The 14324-nt window shown below is 38.5% G+C and overlaps 1 protein-coding gene across 1 annotated transcript in view; it reads left to right on the top strand.

The window, feature by feature from the left end:
* Positions 1-14324, top strand: part of TOPAZ1 (testis and ovary specific TOPAZ 1) — a 73331-nt gene that overhangs the window by 6584 nt on the left and 52423 nt on the right. The window contains exons 3-4 of the mRNA XM_027088187.1: positions 7656-7717; positions 8413-8540. Coding sequence (XP_026943988.1) covers positions 7656-7717; positions 8413-8540 — 190 coding nt within the window. The remainder of the gene's footprint in view (positions 1-7655; positions 7718-8412; positions 8541-14324) is intronic.

Raw genomic sequence — 14324 nt, 5'->3', positions numbered from 1 at the left:
TACTATATAGCTGGGGAAGTGGGGACTAATGTGTTTGAAACAAAAATATGTAAACTGAGGTACAAGAACACTAGTAGTTTAGAAAAGAGGGTTGAAAGGGCCTCTTGGAAAAGCCAAAATTTGTACTGATCCTTAACGGTTGGATTGATTTAGATTAACAAGGGGGAAGAAGGAAGAAAGTTTGGAGAGGTAGAAAATTAATAAAGAAAATGTGGGCAGAAGGTAAAGGTAGCTATGAATATGGTTGTGCAGGGCAGATTATGACTTCTTCAGACAGAAGCAGGAGCCATTCTCTTCCCACAGCACCTTTTGCTACCTCACTTATGGCACTGATTTCATGATGATATAATTTACATCTCTCACCTGCTAATACTATTGGACCTTTTTTTTTTTTTACTTTTCTTTTTTCTCTTTATTTCCAAATTTATTGAGACATATTTGACATATTTGAGACATTTGATGTATCATTTATGTAAGTTTAGGGTGTACAATTTGATGATTTGATATATGTATATGTTGCAAAATGATTACCATAATAAGGTTAGCTGACACATTCATCTCTGTTCCTATGAGTTCTTTCTTTTAGATTCCACATACAAGTGAGATCATACACTATTTGTCTAGACAAAATGAAAAGGCAGCCTATGGAATGGGAGAAAGTATTTGCAAATCATGTATCTGATGAAGGATTAATATCCAAAATACATAAGGAATTCATACAACTTAATAGCAAAAAACCAAATAACATGATTACTTTTTTTTAATCTTCACATAGTTAGGAACTCAACAGATTGAGTCAGCCAACTAAGAGCATTGTACAGGCCTGATTACACAACAGGAATCAGAAAATTTAACTTTAGCCAACAAAACATACACTAATCTAGTAGACCTTAATAATTTTGATAAAATATGTTTTATTTGCCCATTTTATCATAAACACAGTTATTAGTCTTGTTTTATTTTCTTTGTAGATGCAACATAAATGAGTTCAGTGAAGTCTTGAGAGGAGAACATATTTTTTGTTACTGAATACAGTCTAATTTTCATCTTGGTACCCACCAATGTAAATACAGTTGCACAAGAATATATACTCTTGTGTATATTCTCTATTTTTCTTTCTTTCTTTCCTTTTTGTTTCTGGTGTTATCCTCTATAATAAGTTCTTGGTTTAGAGTAGATATCTCAGACACTTTTCCATGGGAACATCATTTTCTGTTTGTGTGTGTGTGAGACAGATATTTAACTTTTGTGTACCATATGTTGTATTCCATGGCTCACATAAACTGTTGGACTTCTTGAGGGTGGGAAATGTCCATGTCTCATTTGCCTTTGTAAACCCAGTCACTCATACATTGAGGGAGGGGAGAGAATTAAGGTTTCAATTCCTACTATGTTGTAGGCTGTTTCTCAAGCATTGGGATATGTGTAAATGGAGACAGTGAATCCTTTTTTTCTAAAGCAGATAGATTTTTAAGAATAGTAAAAATAAGACTTGATAAGTAGGGTGATACCAGACTAAGAAGGTTGGAAAATTAGGCATCAAAATTTGAACTTGGTATAGAATTGATGCTGGTGATCAGTTTGGATCATTTATACCACCTTTGCAACTTGGACTTAAATCCATGAAAAGCCATTGTACATTCTAGAGCTGGTAAATAATAAACTTCTAGGGGGAAAAATACCTAGCACCACTGTACAGAAAATAAAAGCCTATTACTTTTGCTCAGGCATTTGAGTCCCATTTAGACCATGCCTAGCATGGATCTATGCTGGGTAAATTATATTGTCTCAAGAAATCCACCCCACTGACTTTCTCAGATCTTGGGGAATCAATTTGTTCCCCAAGAGACTGGCTTCTGTCACCAGGTTTACAATACCAAATGACCAAAAAAAACCCAAAAACAAAAACAAAAAATGCTTTCCTGCAAAAGTAAAGGTCATTCTCTTTCTTTCCCTCGTTTATTTAGACTCCTTGGCCTGTCTTTCAAGAAGCTCATCTTACTCCATTCTCCCTGTCCACTGAATATCTGAGGCACTCTAACTATAATGCACAATTTTACACTTAATTGTAAGAACTGACATTTAGTGTCTACCCTGTGCTAGATACATTACTTATGCTATTTCATTAAGTAGAACAATTCTGAGATTGACCATATCTTTAAAATTGAGTCAAAGTCACTAACTTTCCAAAGGACACACAACTAGTAAGTATCAGAGCTGAGATCTGGACACAGGGCAACCTGCTCCAAAGTTGATCTCCCCTCCCCAAAACAGCATGCTGGAAGAGTGGCACTTTGGTTCTTTACATGGCTTCAAATCCATTATTCTATAGACTGCCACAGAACATTATTTACTTTTTGACCCCTTTCCTCTCTCATCTCGTCCTCCTCTTTATTTTTTTTAATTAATTAATTCATTTATTTATTTATGGCTGTGTTGGGTCTTCGTTGCTGCACGCGGGCTTTCTCTAGTTGTGGGGAGCAGGGGCTACTCTTCGTTGCTGTATGCAGGCTTCTCATTTCTGTGGCTTCTCTTGTTGCGGAGCACGGGCTCTAGGCACATGGGCTTCAGTAGTTGTGATGCATGGGCTTAGTTGCTCCGTGGCATGTGGGATCTTCCCGGACCAGGGCTTGAACCTGTGTCCCATGCAATAGCGGGCGGATTCGCAACCACTGCGTCACCAGGGAAGCCCTCATCCTTCTCTTTAAAGTAGCAGGTGGTGCAGTATGAAGAAGGATCATTCTGATTTTTACTTTTTTCTCTTTTGGACCACATAAACCATTGTTTGTTTTTGCTGAAATAAATGGTACTGTACTTGATGGAGTTATCGTTTGTAATATTAGGAGACTGAGCACCTCACATCCTGGCATCAGGCTTGGGAACCTCTGGCCCACTGAATTGGATACTGTAATATTTCTGTTTTGGGCCACTGTTATCTGCAGAATAATTGCCCCAGTGAGTTTATGGTAGTCCTTTTCGCAAACAATACGTGAGTGTGTAAATAAGTGAACATTGACTGCACTCAGCTAGTTAGCATCTCAAAAGGAAGCAATAACATTCTGAATTTTTCTTGGGCATTCTGAATTTTTCTTGGGAATTTTTTCTGAATTTTTCTTGAGCAATAACATTCTGAATTTTTCTTGGGCAATAACGTTCTCTTAGTTTTCAAGCTTTTTCTGCTAATAATTATTCTAGAGCTGTCGTCTTCAAACCTGTTTGTCAGTTACCGATACTAAAGATACATTTTACATTACAGTCTGGTACCTACCTATGAATGTGTAAGACAATAGATTTATAAAAATAGTATTTCCCTTACTACATGTGGTCTAGTATCATATTTTGTATTTTATTCTGTTTTATTTAAAAATCCTGGTTGGAACCCATTAAATTACATCACCCCCTTGAAAAATGCTCTGTTAGAGGATAAACCTGATGTAATCTATGTAGTTCTTCAGAAGCCTCTCTTCTTCTCCTCTCCTTTTTGCTCAGATCTTCTCTTTTGCTTCCCTGTATTCTGTAGCCTCACCCAAGTCTGTTTCTCTCCTTTCCTCCTTCTACCCTTCATTTTTCCCCCTTTCTACTCCACTAATGCAAAGCTGTAATATATTTATGGGGGTTACAATTTTATTTTTCCTAATCTAGTTGAATTTAACTTTTTCGTATCTCTTTGTGTCTTGCAAATTCAAAACAAAACTAAATTACTTCTAACAAGAGTGGCATGTGCAATTTTACCTTCCTTGTAAGTTACTTATTCATAGTGAAAAGTTTCTCTTATGAACTGTACCAGCAGTATTAAAAAATACTATTGTAATACACTTGCTATACTTATTTACTTTTTTGGGTTTTGGGTTTTTTTTTTTTTTTTAAGGAATAACCTTCTGTGTGTCTGGGCTGTACATATTTGTGAATGTAACTTTCAGCATAATTAGAAACAGCCCTCAATTCTCTATTTATTGAGTCAGTTAATCCTATTCATGCTATTATCTTGAATATCTCTCATGGTTTTTCCTTTCTCTCAATTCTCACTGCTACTATCTTATTCATATTTCTTCTAAATTATTGCAATTAGCTCCTGGTTAATCTTCCTGAAATCTCTTAGTATATCCTCCTCTGCAGTAATATTTTGAAGCAGAAATTGATCTGCCAGTGACTGCTTACAGTATTCCGGTGGCTCTCAGCCACCTGAGGATAGAGTCTAAATTGATTGGCATGGCTTATTATGGCTCTTTGGTGGATCTGCATCCATTCTGTCTTTGGCAGCTATGGGGTTGGTGGGGAGGAAAGTGTGGGGGGAGGCTGATAAAAGATAAGCAGAGCAGGCAGCTCACTGTTTCCACAATATGTCATTATCTGAATCCTTTTGCATGTGTTTCTTTATCCAAAAGTTCCTTTCTTTTCATTCATTTGTCCTCTAAATCACATCTGAGATATTATTCTAGGGATTTGTTCCAGTAGTTCTCTTGGCACAGATCTCAGTATATTATGTCTCCTTGTATGTGCACCTCCTCCTATGCTGGGAGTTTGTAGACAGGAAAGAGGCATCTTCATTTGCATCTCCCTAGTGTCAGGCCAGGAGGATGTTAGGTGCTGAGTATATGGTTAGCAACTAGATGCACATGGACCTTGTTCTCACAGAGCTTTTAGTCTATCAAGGGCTGCAAATGATTAAGCAAATACAATAAAATATGATAGGAAAAGTGCAAGGTGTTGAAGGCTTCCTCGCCCTAGTAACATTTAAGTTGAACACTAAATAGTGAATAGGAACTAGGCAATAGGTGAAGAAAAGTGAGTAGAAAATTGAGAGGGAAGGAGTAGTCTATAGGTAGGCCTGCAGGAAAGAGCATGTTACAACTGAGAGACAGAAATAACATCCCATGGCTTAGTGTTCAGGTGGCAAGAAATGAACCTACAGAATATGCAGAAAGCTCAGTCGTGCAGGGCTTTGTAAATAGGATGACCATAGAATTGATCTTCTGAATTGCAAAAATTTTGAGAGGGAAATGGGGGGGGAGGTATTAATAATTAATATGCCAGGATAAGAGGCATACACAGATCATCCTAGACAAACTAGAATTCATGGTGAGTTTGAACTTTATCCTAAGAGTATATAGGGATTCACTGAAGGACTTGACTTCCAGTAGAGAATTTGATCAGATTTACATTTTAAAAATCACGATAGCTCTGGTCTGGAGAACAAATTGGCAAGGAGCTATTGTCATAATTAGACCAAAGGACATGGTGACTTCAACCAGAAGTGGGAGTGGATTTGAGAGAGGTTTAGGAAGTGAAGATTGATTAATCAAATGGGGGTGAGGTTAGAGGTAGGAGTTAAGGACGATACCTGGTTTCTCTTGTTTCAGAGAAGAGCATTACAGTTCTCTGATGAAAACAGGCAGGATTGGGGAGGGATGCTGGTCATGAGGTCAAATTTAGACATGTTGAGTTGGAGAGACCTTTGAAATACTGAAATGGAGATATTCTAATAGATATGAGTCAAGAGGTATGAATTGGGGGAGGAGATTTGTATATATCTGTGTCTTGTTTGTACTTTTATTTTCCCATTCTTTTTTTAAATTTATTTATTTTATATTTATTTTTGGCTGCGTTGGGTCTTCATTGCTGCACAAGGGCTTTTCTCTAGTTGCGGCGAGCGGGGGCTACTCTTCATTGCAGTGCGCGGGCTTCTCATTGCGGTGGCTTCTCTTGTTGCGGAGCATGGGCTCTAGGCACGTGGGCTTCAGTAATTGTGGCATGTGGGCTCAGTAGTTGTGGCTCGCGGGCTCTAGAGCGCAGGCTCAGTAGTTGTGGCGCACGGGCTCAGTTGTTCCGCGGCATGTGGGATCTTCCTGGACCACGGCTCGAACCCGTGTCCCCTGCATTGGCAGGTGGATTCCTTTTTTTTTTGTTATATACACAATTTTTTTCAAATGACAAGGTAGTTCAAAGCAGAAAATCAAAGACGATACTATTTTCAGAGAAAATTTTTTTAAAAAGCAAAATTAAGGTTCTGAATAATTGAGGTAACATTGAAACTTGGAAGGAAAATCCCTCTCACAAAGTATAATATCATATAATTTAAAAAGCCATTGGTTTTCATACATGTGTCTATAAACTTAAAGTTATATAAATACTTACTTTTTTTAACATTTTTATTGTACTATAATTGCTTTACAATGTTGTGTTAGTTTCTGCTGTGTAACAAAGTGAATGAGCTATATGTATACATATATCCCCTCCCCCTTGTGCCTTCCCTCCCACCCTCCCTACCCCACCCCTCTAGGTGGTCACAAAGCACCGAGCTGACATCCCTGTGCTATGCAGCTGCTTCCCACTAACTATCTATTTTACATTTGGTAGTGTATATATGTCCATGCCACTCTCTCACTTCGTCCCAGCTTACCCTTCCCCCTCCCCGTGTCCAAGTCCATTCTCTATGTCTGCATCTTTATTCTTGTCCTGGCAGGCGGATTCTTAACCACTGCGCCACCAGGGAAGTCCTATTATATTTTATTCTGTGTACTTTTATATACTTCTGTCCAAGTTTTTAAAAATGGAATAGTGTTTGGCCACTTGTTTGTTTGTTTGTTTGTTTTTTCCCCGGTACGCGGGCCTCACACTGTTGTGGCCTCTCCCGTTGCGGAGCACAGGCTCTGGACACGCAGGCTCAGTGGCCATGGCTCACGGGCCTAGCCACTCCGCGGCACGTGGGATCTTCCCGGACCGGGGCACGAACCCGGGTCCCCTGCATCGGCAGGCGGACTCCTAACCACTGTGCCACCAGGGAAGCCCTGGCCACTTGTTTTTGAGTGGCTCCTATAGCTGTAGTTTTCATTTGTTGAGCCTATGCCATTGGCTTTAAGGACATTTTATCTTATTTAATCCTCACAATAACCTCGTGGGTAAGTGGTATTCTCATTTTACAGATATGGTTAGACTCAAAGAATTTAAATAGTTTTGCCACTGTTGACATAGTAAGTGGCAGAACAATATTTGAACCCAGGTTGGTTTAACTCTGATCTCCATAGCTGTTACCTTTAGACCTTAGGTTGTCTTCAGAGACTACAAAAAGAGATTCAAAGTGCTCTCACACTCTTCCTTTTACATTGGCGGTAAGACATACATACACATGCTTAAGAGTAGGAGGTAAACATTATCTTGCATTGGTGTAATACTTTAAAAATGTTTTAAATGCCTGGTATATGTCATCAGTTCTCTCTGAGTAACAGAGTTTGAGTGGCAGCACTCCCTAACAATTGTGGCGAATGTGATTAAAGAACCAAATGCAGGGGCTTCCCTGGTGGCGCAGTGGTTTAGAGTCCGCCTGCCGATGCAGGGGACACGGGTTCGTGCCCCGGTCTGGGAAGATCCCACATGCCGTGGAGTGGCTGGGCCCATGAGCCATGGCCGCTGAGCCTGCGCGTCCACAATGGGAGAGGCCACAACAGTGAGAGGCCCGCGTAACGAAAAAAAAAAAAAAAAAAAGAACCAAATGCAGAATCTGCTTGGGTGTGCTATCCCAGAATAGTACTCTGGCCTTGGAGGACTTGAGCTGATGTTCACCAGGCTGCTAAAGCTAGTATTGTGTAATGTTTAGAGGAGTGGATAGTTTTGCTAGAATATGTTATAATGTGTAAGCTCTGTTTGCTTTATAATAGAGAACTCCCTGTACTGGATCCTGAATTGATGAAGTCAGAGATCTGTGCTTCCTTGTCAGCAGGTAAAATTTGACATTTTCAGAATGTGTAATATTGAAGTACTTTTATCTCTCTATTTAGGCATAGTCAGAATGAATTCATTAAAATAGGAAGCTTTTCATTTTAGAGTCTGTCAACCACGTTTTACAGTTTGTCAGTTTTCCTCAGTTTTGCCTGGTTGGCAGATCAGATTTTGAGAAATTTTCCAGTTGATTATTTAATAAATAACTTTGTTAGGCTTTATCTACAAAAGATAATTGACCTTAGCAATTTTTGTAGTCTCATTTTTGAAATTGAAATATATATTTAAGCTTTACCACATTTTAAATCTGAGTCCTTTTTAATATTTTTTTAATAATAGCTAATCCTAAGTTTAAATAACTGAATCTTTACAGGAAATAATTTGAAAGTTAATTTCAAAAACTTTCCAATTTTAAAAATATATTGAAAAATAGCTGGACATGATCAAGAAAGATTCTTAAATTTATCTTTATGTCTCAATTTTGTCTTACTGCCAATTCTTTTTATACCATGTAATGGAGTTATTTTGATAGAGAGGGAGGAATAAATGTATAATTTGCTGAAAATGCTGCTTCATATTTGTCACATTGGACTTTAAAAGAGTCTCTGAATTCTAACTCATTTTTAGAACAATCTTTAAATGACTTGGTTATTTTGTCATTTAAAGTTTCTACAGTTGAATATTATTTCTTTTCAGCAAGTGAGATAAAACATGATTCCAAAGGTGCAAACATTTCCTTAGGTGAAGTTACTAATGAGACTTCTTCAAATGAAAAACTGGGAGACGTCAGTGAACACACAAAAAGTTCAGACTTGGATGAAAAGGTACTAGGGAATCTTTTGCATATTCTTATTTCTTGGTCCAGATAGTGGTAAATACAGAAGTCCATCTTAGCAGTGCTGTCAGGTGACAAGGGAATGGCCTTTTTGTTGAGTAAAAGAGTCACGTCATTCTGGCCATGGGACATACTGCTTGATGCTTGCCGTAAGCACAGTATTAATAGAGTTTCACTTGTCTGGGAAAATGGGGTATGCTGTTTAATTATATATTTAGCTTTTTAGAATCCTAAAGTTCTTAAACCTATGTAAATCTTTCTAAATTGTTACATATCTTCCTGCCTCACTAAGTACAAAGTACTGAATATCATTTGATCTTCTTTGAAATTTTAGAATATCATAGTGTCTGAGTGCTATGAATGCAAGCATCAGTTATTCGACCACAGATGTAGAAGGCATAGGAATTGGAGCTAAACCTAACTTGATGTTGGAACATACCACTGGTGTATGATATGGAGAAAATTGGGGGTATCAATTATCTGCCGGATAATGTGTATGATTGTCTTAACCTTTTGAATAATTTAATTGACTCCTAGACAACTATTTCATGTTTCTTTCTCCTTATTCCTCCTCATTTGTCCTCATAGCTAACAACCTTGTTTCCTACTTTACCAAGAAAATTGAAGTAATTGGAAAAGAAGTTCCTACCAATACATTAGGCCACCTACCTGCACCTGTTCCCAAAACTCCAGCTTCACTTCTGTTACACTGGATGAACAGGCCAAGGCTATTCCCTTCACCTGTGTGCTAGAATCCATCTCTTTCCTCTCTTAAAATACTACTCCAGTAATTCTCCTTTCATTACTGGATCATTCTCTTCAACATAAGCATGCTTTTCTCCCATCTTCAAACAAAACCAAAAATACATTTTCATGGTCCCATTTTCCTTTTCACCTGTCGTCCTGTTTCTCCAAAGACTTGTCTAGACCCTCTATCCCCAGTTTCTCTCCTCCAGTTCCAAAGATACTCACCTTCACCTCCACCAAAACTACCTGTCTTAAACTCTCCAGTGATCTGCTCGTTGCTGAGTCTAATCGACATAGTTCAGTCTTAATCTTACTTAACCTATCACCAGTATTTAACAGTTGATCACGCTTTCCTTGAAACATTTTTTTCACATGGCTTTCAGGTTAAACATGCATGCCTAGTGTCCTGTCTGTCTGCAACTTCCCAGTTGGTTTCGCTGGTCTCTCCTGATCTCCCTGACCTCTACATGTTGGAGCGACCCAGTGCCTAGACCAGGAGTCTGTTCTTTTTTCCTATCTAGATTTGCTCCTTAGATGGTCTCATCCAACCTCATTGCATTGAATGCCATCTGTGTGCTAAGACTCTCAAATTGATATCTCCAGCTTGAACTTCGTCTCTGAGCTGCAGACCTTTCTGTCTAGTTGCCTATTTGATTTTTCCACTTGGATGTCCAATTATACTTCTCAAACTTAACATGTTCAAAACTGACCTCCTGTTAGATGTCCCCTACCCTACCACAAACCAGCCGTTCCTGTAATTTTCACCTTTTCTATTAAAGGCAACTCTATCCTTTTTAAGTTATTTAGGCTCAAAAGCCTTGGATTTTCTTACTTTCTTTTTCTCTCACTCCATATCCAGACTGTAAGGAGATCCTGCTGGCCTTAGCTTCAGATGATGTCTGGAAATTATTCACTTTTCATCACTCCCACACATACCACACAGGCCCAGGCCCAGGCCCCGCCTAATATCATCTCCTGCCTGAATTACTGCAGGGGTCTCCTACATTTCTCCAGCTTCTGATATTGTTCTCTTGTAGTTTATTCTCAACATAGCATAAATTAGATCATGTTATTCTTCTGCTTCAAACTCTCCAGTGGCTTTTAATATTGAGATTCCTTACTGTGGCCTACATGGCCCTTTATCTGTTCCCCCTACCCCTCCCCTACGTTGTTACCTCTCTGATCTCTTTGACTACTCTCCTTATCCATTTTACTCTGACCACATTAGCCTCCTTGCTGTTCTTGGAACAAACCAGGCTTTCTCCCACTTAACGGCCTTTGCCCTTGCCATTTTATCTCCTAAAAAAAAAAAAAAAAAAGATTACTTTCTTATTTCCTTCACATCTTTACTCAAATTTCATGTTCTTAGAGAGACCTCCGCTAGCCATCCAACCTAAAATTCCAGTATTCTCCGTTCTGTCAACACTTCATATCCCCCTTTCTTGTATTTATCATGATATAATATACTTTACATTTACTTATTTATGTTTACCTCCATCTCTTCCTGCTAGAATGAAACTCCATGAAGGCAAAGATTTTTGTCCATTTTGCTCACAAATGAATCTTTAGCACCTAGAGCAGTGGCTGATACAGAGCAATAACACAAATGATTGGGTTTTTTTGGCCGTTCCGCACGGCATGCAGGATATTAGTTCCCTGACCAGGGATCAAACCTGTGTGCCCTGCAATGGAAGTGCAGAATCTTAACCACTGGACAGCCAGGGAAGTCCCAAATGCTTGTTGAATGAATATTGAATGTGAACCTCATTTGAAAATAGTCTTTTGAGACTTCCCTGGAAGTCCAGTGGTTAGGACTTCGCCTTCCAGTGCAGGGGGTGCAGGTTCGATCCCTGGTTGGGGAGCTAATATACCACATGCCTCGGAGCCAAAAAATCAAAACATAAAACAGAAGCAATATTGTAACAGATTCAATAAAGACTTTAAAGAATGGTCCACATCAAAAAAAAAAGTCTTTAAGTGTTAGAAGTGTCCTGTAGCATGAATAAAAATATCACAAAGTACTTGCTTAATGGTTTGATGATAACAGCCACTATGTATTGAACCTTTATTAAATGCCAGCCAGCCAGTGCTAGAGACTTAGCACTGGTTATATCTTATCCCTATGATATAAGGAGGTGCTATTCAGGAGTTCCCAAAGCCACCCTCAGGTTCAGTGATTTGCTAGAAGAACTCACAGAGGTCAGCAAAGCTGTTATTGTAACTCAAGGTTACAGTTTATTTCAGTGGAAGAATACAGATTAAAGTCAGCAAAAGAAAGAGTCACATAGGGCAGAGCACAGGAGAAACGGAGTACAAGCTTCCAGTTTTTCTCTCCCAATAGAGTCACGTGGACACTGCTTGCTCCTCCCAGGAGTGATGTATGACAAAAACAGAATATTGCCAGCCAGGGACTTGCCTGAAGCTTGGTCAGGGTTTTTATTGGGGTCAGTCACATAGGCATGGTTGACCACCTGCATAGCTGACCTTAGTCACTCAGTCTCAATCCAGTCCCTCCAGAGGTCAAGCTGATACCACATGGCTCAAGGACCCCGTCATAAATCACAAAGACTTTCTGGAGTGGCCCAAGGCCTCTTCCATAAATTACACTGTTAGCTTACATTATCTGTTGTGATCCCAGACACCCAGGTAAACAAAGACACACAATCAAGCAGCATATTCCAAGGGCTTATAAGTTACCTTCTAGGAGCAGGTCACAGGCCAGACCTTTAACATACGGCATATGGACAACCCAGATTTACTGAGTTAATCCTTTACTGCACATGAAGTGTGTACTGCTATTTCCCTTTGCAGATGAAAAAACTGAGACTTAGTATCTTGTCCAGGGTCACACAGTAGAATCCCTTGACTCTATAGCAGGGGTCAGCAAACCTTTTCTTTAAGACTAGATAGTAAATACTTGTCTGGCTTTGTGGGCCATATGGTTGCTGTCCTAGCTACTCAGCTCTGTTACTGTAAGGAGAAAGAAGCCATAGACAATATGTAAACAAATGTCAATTGCTGTGTTCAAATAAAACTTTATTTACAAAAACAGGCAGCCTGCAGGCTATAGCTTGCCATAGCTTGCCAACCTTTGCTCTAAAGCATTAAAAAATAAACAGTTTGTACTCTATTCTACTTAAAGCAGAAGAGAAGACTTTTTGCTTTCAGTTCTGCAAGGATAGATTTTAAGAGATGTTTGCCAGAATTCACTGAGTTCTTAACTAAATATTTAAAGATGTAGACTATTTTCAATATTAGCTCTTTTAAAAATAATCCCCAAAATCATTTATCTACTTCCTAGTGTAAACTTTTTGGATTTGTTTAAGGGAAGGGGAATGATACTTTTATCTTTCTGATACCGTGGTAAGCTTCAAAGTAGCAACTCTTTAGAAAATATTGATACATGACCCTGTCAATAATATTTGTCATTAAAATATCTGGCCCCACAATTTGGGAATTAACAAACTTTATCCATCTCTCACCTTATATTTTAGGAACTTTAGAGGGTAAATAGGTTGATTTATAGGACATATGTCTAGCTTGCCACTTTTCTGCTTTTATGTATGGTTTTCTGTGAATTTTTAGAAATGCTTCCTTACTGATCTTTTACATATATATATTTCTGTCTTTTCTACAGACCTTGTTTTTTCTTTCTCTTGTATATCAGTTGTACCCAGAATCCATATATAACAATTTTTAGATTTACCATGGTAGTAGTTGCTTAATGATTCTAGTTTTGACCCCCAGATAGTTGAAATGCTAGTGTACTTTTTAATTTTTATTTTGAAACAATTGTAAATTCACAGAAAGTTGCAAAAGTAGTTTTCCTCCATGATTACATCTTAAGGCACAATATCAGAAGCAGAAATTTGGTATTAGTATAATGAGTGTATGTAGTTCTGTGTATATTATCAAGTGTGCAGATTTTTGTAGCCACCACTGCAATCAAGATAATTATGCCATCACTACAAAGATATTCCTTATGCTACCCCTTTGTCACACATCCCTCCCTACCCCTAACTTCTGTAACCTTAGTAACCATTAATATGTTTTCCATCTCTGTAACTTTGGTATTTTGAAATAAATGCCCAGGTTTGCAGTTGCTGGGCTGTCTGGTAATTGCATGCTTAGCTTTTAACTTGGGTGGACTTGGCCTCCAGGTTACTCCCCTGCGGTAGTAGGCAGTTGAAATGTTTTTTCAGTTCGTTTAGTGTCATCTGGGTTGTTTGGAGTCTACCTTACAAAGGTGTAGTTCAAGGGTCAGCTAGAGATTTGGACCAAGTTTAAAGCAGATTTGGGGGCTTTCTCTCTTAGGCTCTCCCGTTTCCAGGATTCCCAGCCTCACTTCCCAGTTTCTGACTTTGCCCTGTACTCTGTCTTCTGGTTCTTTGTGTCAGTATGGCAAATTTTTAGCCTTCCCCAGTGGTTCCAACCAATTAAGGCCTCTCTTTAAGAATAAATCCATAAAAACATGACTGTTACCCAGTGTCATTCCCTCTTTTCCTCCAGATTCTGCCTACTTTTCATATCTCTCCAGTGTTTTCAGGCAGAGTTTTTTTTTATAGTTCATCTGAGAGTTATAGTTGTTACCTGAAGAAGGATTAGCCCAATAAGAGATACTTATTTGCCATTTCTCAAACTGGACCTATTGTGTGTTCTTTTTAATTTTATACAAACAACAGCTTATCGTTCTTTGTCTTTTTTTAACTTACTGTATAATGGAGATTGTTTCCTTTCCATATATGTAATACTTTGTTTTTACAATTATATAATTATCCACTATATGGGTATACTCTATTTAACAAGTTACACTGTTGATGGACACTTGGTTTGTTCCCATTTTTTGCTATTTTAACATTGTTGCATTATGCATCCTTGAGCATAAGGCATTTTGCATATGTGCAAGCATTTTTGGATTAATTCTTAGAAGTAGAATTTTCAGATTGCCCTACATAGAGATTGCTTTGATTTATGCTTCCATCAACATTGTATGGGAATGACAGTTTTCTCCCCCACACACTCACCA

The sequence above is a fragment of the Aethalodelphis obliquidens genome, unplaced genomic scaffold (assembly GCF_003676395.1).
Source record: "Aethalodelphis obliquidens isolate GAN/ISIS:26980383/991018 unplaced genomic scaffold, ASM367639v1 scaffold62, whole genome shotgun sequence".
NCBI classification, from domain to species: Eukaryota; Metazoa; Chordata; class Mammalia; order Artiodactyla; family Delphinidae; genus Aethalodelphis; species Aethalodelphis obliquidens.
The sequence above is the reverse complement of the archived record's forward strand: the minus strand, read 5'-3'. Positions and strand labels throughout refer to the sequence as shown.